The following is a 14,719-nucleotide window of genomic DNA, read 5'->3' on the forward strand; positions in this document are numbered from 1 at the left end:
GATTGTCTCCTGTAATCAATTGTACGTCGCTCCGGATAAGAGCGTCTGCCAAATGCCAATAATGTAATGTAATGTAACATTCACAAATTAGCTAGCTCAGACAACTAGCTAGCTAGCTAGTCAGCTAATATTATGAGAAATGGCATGGTTAGTAAAGCTGATGATAGCTTATTCTTCAAAACAGAAAAATTATCTTTTACTTGCACCTCAACTGATAGGATCAGAAAATGTTGTGACGGCTGGCCAGATCATCAATCAGACATTTGTGACACCATGCTCTCTTGTTGAGGGAGTGTGCAGGAAAAGCTTTAAGTAAGAACACAGTAGTGGTGTGGAGAAGGAGGTCAGGCAATGTGCGTGTATATATGGACTTCAGCAGACAGGCAAAAAAAAAAGTATATATCTAAGTGTGTAAAAGTGCTAAAATATCTGCATGCGCTCAAAATATCCCTTCACACGCACAGAATTCCGACACCAAAATAATGCCATAGGGGTGCCGGATGGTTAGATTGCTGACATTGCATTGTAGCCTAAAAAAAATAAGTAAATGCACGCAGATGCATACGCGCACACATACAAATACACACAAACACCCACACAGTTGTGCACCTGCGCAGAGGAACGTGCATGTATGCTTGCACATGCACACAAGCATACAAATACACAAATACAGGCAGGCACACATACTTATGCACACCCCTGTGTGCACACACACCTGCTTGGCGAGGGACAGCTTTTTGTTGAGCGTGTCAATCTGTTCCTCTACAGAGCGGATCTTCCTCAGCGCCTCCTCATCTGCCATCTTCTTCCCCTCCCTCCTCTCCCTCTCCTCCAGGTCCCTCAGCCTCTGTCTCAGGTCTTCAGCCTGGTGGGATGGGACACAACCCTCGGTCAAAATCGCCACCCCACACCACTTCTCAACCCCCAAAACTCCCTCCACATCATCAGTAACCTCAAAAAGTCTGACCCAACCCACTTCCCAATAGCCTCAGGTCTCACTGAAACCCCAAAAACTCGACCCATAACAAGCCCTAATTGGGCTAAACCAGTGGTCCCCAATCATGTACCATGGAGGGCCAAGAGTGCCAATAACTACACCTGCTCACCTGCTAATTAACATACTTTCAACTACAAAGGAGGGAATTGATTGCAGTAGTCCATGGCACGATTGGGCACCACTGGGAAAAAAACAACAACTTGTCTTCATTTATACATGCATATATAGTTGGGCTCCCAAATTATTGGCACCCTTGATGAATACGTGCGAAAAATACTGTAAACAAAAAAATAATAGTTACTTTCCAACATTTGAATAGAGTGCTTTATTCCTGATCCAAAGGAATCAACCCCCCCCCAAAAAAAAAGACAAAAAAAGGTTTCACGATTATTAGCACCGCTGGTTTAATACTTAGGTTTAATAACTGGTTTAATAAACTTAACCAATTCTGCATGGAATTTAATGTATGTCAAAGTCAATGGGCCTCATATGCAAGAACCTAATTATTTTAAATCTCCAATGTTTATTGGAGCTCTATATTTAAATTTTTCTTTTAGGGAGGAAAAACATTACAAAGCCCCTTCACTTGACCACACATAAAACCTGTGTTATGTAGATAAGAGCCTTGCAGCACATGTCAGCATAGCTCACCAGGCACACTGACCTTGGATCAACCTTTCAAACTAGGCGTTGCAGATAAAATTAATCACTAGTTGCATTATTTTATTGATTAGTCGATTAATCTAAACGATTAATTTACCAAGGGAAAAAAACAATAGATTCGATTTGCAGTTCAAAAAACATTTACTGATATGTTTTTGAATGTCCATCCATTAGTGTGAATTACACTGAAGAAACATTCACATTTTATGTGGAAGAAATGGAATACTAAATATAAAAATAAGACAGGTGGGAATCTCCCTCAGGAACTATAGGCTGACATAAAACGATAATAAATTCAAAAAATGTTTAGAAGGTTCTTTGGTAAATGTTAGTACCCCCGCTAGTCAAAACTACAACAGTGCAACATTGCAATGGAGGAAGGTAAGCATATCTACATGCTCTGCAGTCAGGCAGGCTCTTTTCTTTGTGACGATGCTCCCAGCTGCTGAAAACAGGCGCTCAGACGGAGTCGATGTCACAGTAACACAGGCCACCATAGCCAGTGTGGGAAACCTTGCTTAATTTGCCTTCCACCACTTGAGTGGGTTCTTGGTCTTTGCGATAGGCTGCTCTTCAAAGTACATTAGTACCTTGTTCCTCGTCCCTTGGGTGATAAAAGCCTCACCGTTTGGGTCTGAATCGAACCCAAGCAAAGAGTCCAGTAGAGACTGATGCTTCGTGGAAACACTGGCTGCATCTTTGGCTTTAAGCTGAACTTTAAGGCCTTCCTCCGGTGACAGAAATGTTAGTTTGCAGATTCTGGGGTCAAGGGCAGCTGCAATAACACTAGTGTTTGCAGCATCATCTGTGAAGGACATCTCCAGCTCCCACATTGTTGTTATTTCCTTTGCTGGAGCAACCTGGAAGGGCTGCACAGGAGTGTTCTCAGGCTGAATTTTGTGTAGACCTCAGAAGCCCTTTGACAAGTGGAGGTAGAGCAGACACTGTTATGGTGCCACACTCAAAAGGCCTGAACACTTCTAGTTCCTCTAGTAGGCTCCACTGCTCGCTTTTCAGGTCTAGGTATCACTTCCCTTCCCATGTCAGCTCTATGTCAGACAGGCCACAGCCGTTCCAGAAGGCAGCCGTTCATATAATAAGTACTATTCCAATGTGTACACACGTCTTGTATCAACTTATGGTCAGGGGTTCCCATTTGTTGCTGCTTGGTCTTCAGATTGTTACAAGCCAGCTCACTTTTTTTTTTATGCACTACCAGGCATCATGCAGCCCCGTGCTTTGGTAATCTGAGGATTCTTCAAGGCATGGTTAACAAAGTGTGACCTGCATACCGGACTGAAGAAATCTCATGCCTCTGTTCTAACAGCTTCAGACTACACTACATTACCAGCATTGTCATGTACCACAGAAATGATTTTGTTGGTTGAAATTCCAAATTTCTCAGCTGCCTCTTCAATCCAAGCTGCAATGTTTCCTGCAGTGTGTCACTCTTCCTGTGGCATGGGCTTAAAGCTGTAAGTGGTCAGCTCCCAGTTGTCATCAATGAAAAGACAGGTAATGATCTTGCTGTTGGTTGCTGTGATCGCAGTTTTGTCTGGAATGTCTCTTCATATTTCTTTTCCATCATTTTAGTGAAGAATGCTCTAGAGCGTAGAGTACATTCTGGATGAAATGTGCGAACCATTGCCCCGGAAGCCCAGATCCTCAACCATTGAGAGCAGTCTCATATCTTTGATCATCATGTTCAGGATACTATCAGTGAGGGCAACAGCAAACTGAGGTGTCCATGTTGTATCCCTCCTTTGGAGGAAATCATCCACACGGCTTTGTTTTTTACTAGGAGAAAGAAAGCAGGAAAAAAGTAACAGTACATGTCAGAATTAGTTTGCAGTTGCTCAATTTTACATGTAGACCAGAAAATCACAAGTTACTTAGTGAGAAGACATTAATCATTGATAATAATATTCATCATGAGTAATTAAGTTTATTTATGCCTGTAAATGCTGTGTAGTGTGGATGCTTACTATAGTATACCAGTAGGGCAAGTAACCGACATGCCATGTAATGTATTGACTGATTATTGATACTTTATTATCTTGAAATACTATAACACCCACCAGTTACTATGAAATTGTTTATCATTACATACAATTTATCTATGCCTATAGCTACATGCTGAAAAAATAAACAAGATTATCTGCCCTATGATTACAGATTATTTGCGGGTGCTTGTATTTTTGTTTGTCTATGCACTAAGCAGTGTGCACATGGCTACTTGTCACTGGAGAGATGGTAAACGTTGGACATGGTCATGGAATCATTGAAATTGAAATTTATTGAATAAATATATTTTAAAAGCAAGCTAGATAACCTAGCAAAACACTTACCATGTTGCTCCGTCTTGTGCATTGAGTTGGCAGGTCACGGCTGCTGGATACTTTCTCTTTAGGTGTTCGTGCATTGCCGTCGTGCTGTGATATACCATTATTTGTTTTTTGTTTAAAAAATGTCCACACTATGGATGCTCTGGGTCGGGTTTTTTTTGGAAGAACTCTCTCCCACACTTTCAGCTGGTTTTGCCGCCGCCACGTTCAAAACAATATGAACATCGGTCATGAATATGTAAATCGACGAAATTACATGGTCGAGGTCATCGACGCCATCAACTAATCGTTGCAGCCCTAGTTGCACATCAAATATAAATCAAGATTCAGCAACTGCATTGCTTATGTCACCTCAAATGCTTTCAGAAACCTATTTTTAAAATCCCTTGATCTATCTGGCAGAACCTACTCAGTACCGTGAATACTGTATTATAATGGACATTTAAATTTAGGACAGTTGTCTGAAGTTGGGTGCATTTGTTGAATCTGACGTGGCACACTTTTGTGTACCCATTAGCAGAAATGGTCAATTACCATCTGCCTCTTGAGAGTTCTTCGGCTTTTCCCATGCTCATGGATGCCAAAGGGATTTTGCATGCTTACCACCTCATTTTTATTTTATTTATTCAGAAGCAGAAACAGCAAAAGATGGAATGATGCAATGTAGTTCATTTAGACTGTTAGACTGAGATCAACCAAATTCAGTAAAATGATATTGCTAATTTCATTGATAATTTATCATTTTATTTTATTTACAATAATTGTTAGATTTGCTAATAACTTTGATGGCTATCCTCTTTTTTTGTATTTCAATAAAATAATAAAAATAATAAAAATTCTCAACATATAGAACATAGCATACACTCAGTGATTACTTTATTAGGTAGAACTGTACACCAGCTTGTTAATGCAAATATTTAATCAGCCAATAATGTGGGGCAACACTGGCTCAGGAGTGTTCCTGAGCAAGACACTGAACCCCCAATTCCTTGAACTGGTTGGTGCCTTGCATGGCAGCCAGTCACCATTGGTGTGTGTGTGTGTATCACTATGTGTATGATTGGGTGAATCAGAATTGTACAATGCATCAATTGTACAGCGCTTTGGATAAAGGCACTATATAAATGCAGACCATTTTCCATGTGGTAGCAACAAAATGCATACAAGCATACAGACAGGACAAGAGGTTCAGCCGTTTTTCAGACCAAATGTCAGAATGGGAAAGAAATGTGATCTCAGTAACTTTGACCACGGAATGATTGTTGGTGCCAGACAGGGTGGTTTGAGTATCTCAGAAACTGCTGATCTCCTGGAATTTTCACACACAGCCTCTAGAGTTTGCAAAGAATGGTGCTAAAAAAAATACAAATTCAGTGAGCAGCAGACAGAAACGCATTGTTAATGAGATGTCAGAGGATAATGGCCAGACCGGCCAAAGCAAAGGAAGGTGACAGTAACGCAAATAACCACACATTACAACAGTGGTATGCAGAAGAACATATCTGAACACACAACGCGTCATAACTAAGTGGATAGGCTACAGCAGTAGAAGTCTAAAAAAATAAGTCTAATAAATACCTAATAAAGTGTTCACTGAGTGTATATCTGTAGATGTGATATATATATATATATATATACACACACACACATACATGTTGAATGGGTGTGATGGTATATTGCCCTGCCAGAGAGGGTATACTGCCCTGCCAGGATCAGAGGGCGAAGTTGTAGTACAAGGATGAGAGAGGGTGGAGGTGTAGTATAATCATAGAAGGATGGGCAGAGCGTGTACCTCAGATTTGGCTTTCTTTTCTGCCGCCATGAGCTGTACTTTGTCTCTCTGCTCCTTCGGGGCTGATCGGTACATATCCAATAACAGTTTCATCTCTCGCTGCGATTCCTGAGCTTTCCTGCAGGGGGCAGGAAAAAACCGTTGGAGATAGGTTGGCATTGTTGCCCCCCACAAGATGAAGACACCGTAAACTTGTACACTTATACTGCAATCCTACTACGTCTCCCATACCAAGACAGTATGAATAGTTTGTCCGCACATGCTTTTGGTTACTTAACCACACCATGGCCCTTCGGCCGTCAATAAACGTATAGCCTACAAACCACGTCATATTTATAAAAAAATACCCAAAATATTTGAGAAATTATTCATTAATGTGTTTTTATCCGTGGCCACAATGAATGAAAATATAGAAATTTCTACTATTATCCACTGTTCGGCTAGCCTAAACCACTGGATAATTTTCTAATTTATGTTTTTGTTCATACATTTGCGTGTTGCAATATTACGATTTAATAAAATAAATAAATAAAATAAAATAAAAAATAGGCCCTGGTCCTTATCTTTGTTCTGCAGGTAGCAGCTGAAATTGGGGGATGCACTTTGCACTTTTGTTGTACGTCGCTCTGGATAAGAGCGTCTGCCAAATGCCATTAATGTATTGTAATGTAATGTTACGGCTTTCAGTTTCTGTCCAAATATTCCACTTTTGGTCATTACTGTCAGTATTTAGGCTTAGGAAAAATCTGAATACTTCCAATGCATGCAAGGCATAGGCTACTACTGGATCAACTACAGGAATTTATTTTTACTATAACCAAGCAATATTGTTGTGATGCTGACGCTGTCATCAAAAACTGTGTGGATCTTATCGTGGCAAAACAAGCACTAATTACTACTTGCCAGCTAGCTATCCCATAATACATTGCATATAAATGCTTGGCAAAAAATAGAACTTCAATCAATCCGCTCCCTCTATCTGTCATGGGATTACAGCAGTAAAATAATCCGATAACTGAATGGGGCAAACAGTTTGATATAGTGAGTCTTGAATAAATAATAAATAAGATAAAACAGAACCTAGTTCAGACCATTTAAGAGATTTATTAGGTTGCTACTGTGCATAAATGATTGAAAAAAACATGCTTAGCATCGACAAACTTTAGCTGAGTGGCTGTTCTCGCTTCGGCGTTAGAACTCCACCTGATACACACTCATGACCAACAAACCCTGGCTTTAGTCTATCTTAATGGCATAATGATGGCAACAACAATTTTCCCATCCATTTTGTACTCCCTTCCTAAAATAAAAGGCACAGTCACATGCCCAGATGTCAGCTTTTTTTGTGGCTAATGAATTAAATTTATAATCGGGATCACTCTCGTCGAGCTGGAGACGCAGTAGTAGGCTACAGTGCAGTCCGTAAGTATTTGGACAGTGGTACAATTTCTGTTCTTGCGGCACTGTACACCAGCACATTGGATTTTAAATGAAACAATGAATACTAAAGTGCAGACTGTCATCATTAAGGCTGTATACATCTGTATTAGGCAATCAAAGTAGGAATAAAATTGTTTATACAAAATACCCCCGTTTTAGGTGACCAAAAGTAATTCTCAGCTGCTTCAATCGCTGTATTCAATCGCTTCCTTAGATCAGGTATAAGAAAGCTTTCAGTATCTACTCTTGATTCTAGGCTTTTGATTGCCTTTGGAGTCAGTTATTGCATTTGTCAAAATGAGGACCATAGTTGTGCCAAGGCAAGGAAGCCATTATGCTCAGAAATGAGAAGAAAAAAATGTCTGAAACATACACTATGTTATGCTACCAAAGTAAATTGTTTGGAACATTATTACAAGAGCACTGGTGATCTCAGTAATCATAAAAACCCTGGTAGCCAAGAAAGACAGTTGACAAAGAATTCTTGCCATAACAATAAATTGAACACTGAAGACTCCAGAAACAGAACTACAGAAGCTGCACTGAAAGATTCAAATCACTAGTTAGCCGCAAAAACAGGAAGGCCAGGCTACAGCTTGCTAAGAAATGCCTAAAAGAGTTCTGGAAAAAGGTCTTATGGACAGATGGGACCAAGACTGACTTGCATCAGAGTGATGGCAAGAGCAAAGCACCTTTGCAGAAAACCTCCGAAGCTCTGTTAGAGTGACCGTTGGGGTTCTTGGTTATCTCCTGGACCAATGCCATTCTTGCCCGGTTACTCAGTTTGGCAGGACAGCCAACTCTAAGAAGAGCCCTGGTGGTTCTAAGCTTCTTGCATTTCACAATTATTGAGGCCACTGTGCTCCTGGGAACACTTCAGAAATTGTTCTACATACAATTTTATCTCAGAGGTCAACAGAGAGTTCCTTCAAGTTCCTTGGAGAATAGTGTGCGTACAAAAAAGTGATGGGTGTCTGAATACTAGCTGAAGCCACTGTTCATCACCTGTTGCACACCTGTGGTCAAGGAGTTTATATCCAGAAATGTACAGGTTTACCTGTTTTACATTTGTGACATTCGGAATTTCATTTACACCGACATTGTTTAGTATTTGTAGCATTTCATTTTCCATACTTTAGGTGCAAGTAAACTAAATTAAGTTAGGATTATAAATGGTAGGGGATCTTGCTTCATAAGCCATTTTCCAAGTCTCTGTGATGCTCACGTCTGGAGTTATAAAACCTGAAAGTAGAACACTGTAAAAATAGGGTGAGAGTTGCCTGATTTAGCATCTGCCTGAAGGGGTTAAGCAGATGGCCCTATCCAAAGCTTATTAAATCATACATTGTACTTACATTGTAGTAACATTGTAAGTCATTCTGGATAGGATTGCCTGCTAAATTAAAGTAATGTAGTTCACGTTACCGAAGTAGGTCACGTAATTATCCCCCACCCAATGAAATCAGAGGTGGCACCAATGTATCAACAGTGGGGGACAACATTTTTACTATTTGCTTGTTGTACAATATAAACCATCAACTGTAAGAATGTGATAATATCATCAGTCACTGCCCCACATGGAGACTTACTTCAGCTCCACTCTGACCATTTTCAGCTGCTCCACCTCCTTTCTCTTTGGTGCACCAATCACAGTGCAGCGTTCTGCTGCTTGCTCCTCTGACTGGCTGCTGGTGCTGGTGGTGGCCCTCTCCTTCTCATCCTTCACTGAACCCCCTCCCCCGCTGCCACGCGCCGCCTTCTCCCGCTCCCGTTCTCTTTCTCGCTCCCTTTCTCTCTCCTTCTCTCTCTCCTCTTCTTTCACTGTTCCCTCCATCTCTGTCTCAGTCTTCACTGAGGTTCCTGAAACAAGAGAGTGAGAGAGCAGGGAAGGTAGAAAGTCAAAGTTATGAACAGGCAAAAAATTATTAATTGCACTTTTGATGACTGTCTTTTTGTTTAGAATTTGATGCTTTTAACCTGTGAAGAACCTATGCACTTGTAATTCGCTTTGGATTAAAAGTGTCTGCCAAATGGCTAAAATGTAAATGTAATGTAAATGCATCTTCATATCACTCTTCATAGCTCTTGTTAAGGTTTCCTGTAACATGCCTTATGGGGGCTCAGTAACATAGCTACAGATATAGATATATTCATATATATATAAACACACAAGCCTCTGTCAATAGATTTTAGCCAACATGTAATGATTTGTTCCAAGCATAGACCAGACCGGCAACACGTCACAGCCATAGCCACGCTCCTTCTCGGTGGCAAGAATAACATAGCGGGAATAGGATATTTTACCTAAGTTTTACCTTGGAACCTGCGCTAAGTCCGATGGTACACTGACGTTAAGCTAGCTAGCTAACGTTACTTGACACTGGTGCTGAGTATCTATCTATTTATCCATCTATCCACTTCTGTCTATCTGTCTACTTGGCGCAGATGCAGATGGAGACTGGCGCAAGTGTCAAACAAAACTCTCGTTCTCAAAAATTACTCATCATAAAAATGTCAACTTGGTATGGAAATGCTCAAAATACTTTCAGATTGTCAGACATATCATTAAAAAAACTTCGGATTTTGTTTACAAAAGATATAGCTAATTTAGGCAAAATATCCTATTCCCGCAATGTTATACTTACCCCTGAGAAGGGGCGTGTACTTCAAAGTACCTGGATTCGCCGGCCTGGTCTATAAGCGGAGTTCAACTTGGAAGCATGGGGGGGGGGGGCAACATATTTTCAACACGGACCAGGGGGTTATGCTTTTGGGACAGTAGTTTTGTAATCGCTAGACTATATTGAGTTATAGTCTTATTTTGTAATAAGATCTCGGCAGCAAGCAATTAAACAGGTAATGTAGTTTGTATGGAATTACAGTAAAACCAATAGAAGGTTGCCAGCAAGACCACAAGACTGCAAGACTGCATTTTACCAGTCCACTGGTTTTGACACAGTGCTTTAAGGTAAAAAATAAACCTTCTGAAGATGAAAGGTACCTAATTAAGATTAACAGCTTGTTACAATTTTTAGATGGCAATTGAGGTTGAAATGGTTACACAGGGACCACTGGTCTAGCACATCAGAAGAAATTAACCCCTTAAATATCGCCCCTTTTCTTGATACAAGCTTGAAAATTACATACCCAAAATAAAATGGTTGCTATTCTCTTTTGAGCACAGGGATAATCCTTGTCTTTTCTGAAATGTAACCCTTTGGGGTTTGTTTTCCAAGAGTTAGGATTACTCTAAATATTACTAAAATAAAGTTACATGAGGTCAATCACACAGTGAAGGTGGAAGCTTTTTGTTTGTTTTTGACTGGCTACAGATTATTGTAGCTGTGGCTGTTGTAGTTAGAAACTGAATGGAGCCACAGCCACAATACTGGCCAAATTCCCTTTCACTATATCACCACAACAGAGCATTCTGCATTGGTGCATTTTCTAAGCTATGTCTCGGCAGCTTACAAAAGGACATTTGGAGACTCAAAAAGGATATTATGGGTCTCATAAGGTATATTGCATTTTGTGCCACTTTATACCTAAATTGTAAAAATAAAGTAAAATTTAATTGTGTCTTGCTTCATTTACGCCATTTTCCAAGCGTCTGTGATGCACATAACCAGTTATAAAGCCTTAAATAGAGCTACATAAATATGAATCTAGCGATGAGCCAGATTTGGCATCTGCAGGAAGGATTTCAAGTGAGAATACCACAAAACGATATTTTTAAATTACATTTTGTTTCTGGTGGCAAACCTCTTGAATAAAGAAAAAGGAATCGGGTGATACGTGGACATAAAAAGTTGATCATTAGTGACAGACATATAATCTAGTGCAGATATATGGTGTGCTGAAAAAAGTAATTAAAATGAATAAATAAAGTTACAATAAACAAAAAAATTAGAAATAAATTATGGAGTCACCAGTGCTGGTGGGTGTAGCAGACCCATTGTCTGGTTCCGTCTTGACTGTGATGTCACAGGGGGGGGCAGTGGTAATTGGTGAGGCGGTCTCTTCCTTGACTTCAAGTTCTGTGCTGGACTGTGATTGGAGTACAGAGCTGCCCTTCATAGCTCGACTCTATCCTCATGCAGAGGGAAAGGGATTGCGCATGTTACAGGTGTAAAGGTCTCAAGGTGAGGAGTCTCACAATTGCACACTTGTTTTTCTGCTGCTAAACCAGGACATTGATTAATTATACAAAAATGTATGTACACAACCTTTCACCAGGGCACAATGACATGGGTAACCTAGACCCTACTCCCCACCCTTCCTTTGATCCTTCCCACTCTCCATCCCCATACTTTCTGTTCCTCCCTTTTTCCTTCTCACCCCTCTTGCCCCCCCCCACCCTCTTACCTGATTCAGCTCTGCCTGTGCCTCTCTCAGTCTCAGTTTGTACTTCATCACCTCCCCTTTCATCTGCTGGTTGTGAGTCTGCAGGGTGCTGATTAGGTGTCTCATCTCCCTGTTAATCGGGCCTGAGAGAGGGGGAAAGAACAGCTGGTGTGTTAAGCGGAACACACCAAGTCGACGGTGGGCAGACAGTCTAGGGAACAGTTTGCCTGGTGTGTGCATGTTGTCAGCTGTGATCAGCCTTTGCAGAGGCTGTTGGGACACCGTCAGTGTCCTAAAATTAATCGGAAGCTCATGGGTCTATAACTCCAGGAAAAAATTATGGAATCAGCACACTCAGAGGATGTTCAAATAGCAAATAAACAAATCACAGATCTGACACGAAACAATTTTTGTTTAACAGCTGAACATTCTGGCTTGGTGAAACATAGCTCAAATAAATTAAATTCATTCACTTTAACTAATAGGATATTTTTTTCGAGATCAAGTAGAGGGAAGAAATTATGGAATCATCAACAAAAAAAAAAATCACAATTAGAACTTTGTTGCTCCTCCTCTGGCTTTTATGACTGCCTGAATACTTTGAGGAATGGACTGCACTAATGAAAAACAATATTCTCCATCAAGCTGGTTCCAACTTTCTCGAATAGCGGTTGACAGATCAGCTTTGCAGGATGGAGCCATTTTTTATTTTATTTTATTTCCACCATAAATTTTCAATCGGATTAAGATCCGGACTGTTTGCTGGCCATGTCATTGAGTTGATATTCCTTTCCAGAAGAAAAGCTTTAACACTCTTTGTTCTGTGGCAAGATGCATTGCCATCCTGAAAAATGGAATGAAAAAAGTGTCCAAAATTTCTATGTATACCTGTGCATTGACTGTTGAGGTAATGATTGCCATCTCCCCATGTCCTTTACCTGACATGCAACCCCATATCATAAATGACTATGGAAATATGCTTGTTTTGCTTTGTATGTTTCATTGGAACGGCACCAGGCAAAAGTTCCAGCATCATAGCCTTGGCCAATGCAGATTTGTGATTCATCACTGAATATCACTTTCATCCAATCATCCACACTCCTCTTTAGCCCACTGCAACCTTGTTTTGTTCTGTTTAGGTGTTAGTGCTGGTTTCTGTTTGGCTTTTCTGTATGTAAATCCTCATTTGTTTTTCATTTTTTTTGTTGTGCATTTTCTATTTTCAAGGCATATTGCTCTGAGCTTTCTATCCTGAGGCTTTGATGTCTTCCGTGGTCTACCTGTCTGTTTTCCTTTTATAACCTTCCCATTTTAAGGAGCTTTCCTCTGTTTCAATTGACAGCTCTCTTCTAGGAGCCATGCTTCCCTTCAATTAGCCAAGTCCAACAGTTTATCAAGGTCTGCAAACTCTCCCTTTTAACTGCAGTTAATTGAATATTCAGACTTGAGCTGGTATTTGTTTTAGAAATACAAATTACAAAGCGAAAATATTTTAATCTAATTTGTTGGTGGTATGTTTCATGAAGCCAAAATGTTCAGCTGTTAAACAAAATTAGTTGTGTTAGATCTAAGATTTGTTTATTTGCTATGAAGTAAAAAAGTGTGCTGATTCCATAATTTTTGCCAGGGGTTGTCGCTTTCTAGCCAATCAGCATGCAGACGAGTTTTGACGTGGGAGAAGGGGTGTGGGGGGGAAGACAACAAAAGGCTGGTTCTAGACACACATTTCCAGACACCATTAGTTACCAGAATCGGACTATAGGCTGCCGGTTTGTATGTGAACTTTGCATAAAAATGGACTGCAAGTGGACCGCTTTTATCCAAAGTGCTTTACAACGGATGCCTCTCATTCACACAAACACACACACAAACACAAACACACACAAACACACACACGGCGATAGGCTGCCATGCAAGGGGCACATCGCCACACCGGCCACCAATCAAACCGACAACCATCCGACTGCCAGACAACCAGTCTTACCTCCTCAGCGAAAGTCACCCTCTAGCTATGTCCAGCCAAGTTTCCAAAAAGCTTACTCGGAGACTCCAAAAGAACACTCGGCAATCAAATGATATTATGGGTCTTATAAGGTGTAAAATACTATATATTGTATGCAGGGGTGTAGCTAGGAATTCTGGGTCCCCCGAAATGAATATTGCTATGTGCCCCCCCTTTGTATTCAAATAAACTGTTTTTTTAACAATGCGGGTTGCACTCTCAACCCAACACCTTTTCATCTGGAAAGAGCAACTTCATATGGGGCTTGGGACTGAAAGGGTTAATATGCCAAATTGATACTCAATGATAAACAGAGGAAGTCTCCACTACTGCTTAGTGATTAAAACACTATCATTAAAAATGTGAAACATGTGTTTGTGTGTTAATTTCTGACTGATTACTCAGATTGTTGACACACTTGTCAATCAATGAAAATGAAAGAAAAGACGTTGTGATAAATTATTAAAGGAATGTTTTGTGCCACACTGCTAAGTAGGCCTCTTTCAGTAAATAGTAAAACATTCAAAAAAGCAAATACTCAAACACTACTGGACATTTTTCTCCCCTTTGTCTTTGAATCTTTGCCAGATTTATACCAGATTTGTGACCGCCAGATGCAGTTCCTTTTAAGAGAGAGAGAGACCTAACCAGCGTTGCCAGATGGTAAAAATGAAATTATCGTGGTTATTGTGGAACGATGGGTTTTAAAGAAAATTATTGTTTATATTCAAACAACCATGTATGTGTAAATATGCGCTTAATTTCAAATAAATAATTTTACAACATATGTATGCATATATTTTCAACACAATCAAATAAAAAGTATTTCCAACAGCTCTGGATTAGAGTGCTCACATTTGCCACCTGGTATGGTATGCTAAAGAAATATGTTAATTTGCTGCGGTCCAGCAGCAGAAGCGCCAAATGAAGCACAAAACCACTGTAAAACAGGACATGGTGCTGACCAAGAAATTTTCTCTAAGTCTTCAGTCTCCCACACTGGCAGCAAGGGGCATGTAAAGTGGGCTCCAAAGACCTGAGACTACATTGAAAATCTGGGATTTTTTTTCATGTAATCCTCAAAAGAAACGGGAAGTTTCAGGATTTAGATTTTTTCTTTAGAAATTAAAGTTATT

General features: G+C 40.2%; 1 protein-coding gene across 1 annotated transcript in view; it reads right to left on the reverse strand.

Annotated features, from left to right (window-relative positions):
• The window catches only part of rnf20 (ring finger protein 20, E3 ubiquitin protein ligase), a 74,248-nt gene that overhangs the window by 11,951 nt on the left and 47,578 nt on the right, over positions 1–14,719 (reverse strand). The window contains exons 14-18 of the mRNA XM_061250647.1: positions 11,603–11,724; positions 11,167–11,323; positions 8,827–9,097; positions 5,798–5,915; positions 716–865 (exon numbers count right to left, since the gene is read on the reverse strand). Coding sequence (XP_061106631.1) covers positions 716–865; positions 5,798–5,915; positions 8,827–9,097; positions 11,167–11,323; positions 11,603–11,724 — 818 coding nt within the window. The remainder of the gene's footprint in view (positions 1–715; positions 866–5,797; positions 5,916–8,826; positions 9,098–11,166; positions 11,324–11,602; positions 11,725–14,719) is intronic.

Source organism: Conger conger, chromosome 8 (assembly GCF_963514075.1).
Source record: "Conger conger chromosome 8, fConCon1.1, whole genome shotgun sequence".
Classification (NCBI taxonomy): Eukaryota; Metazoa; Chordata; class Actinopteri; order Anguilliformes; family Congridae; genus Conger; species Conger conger.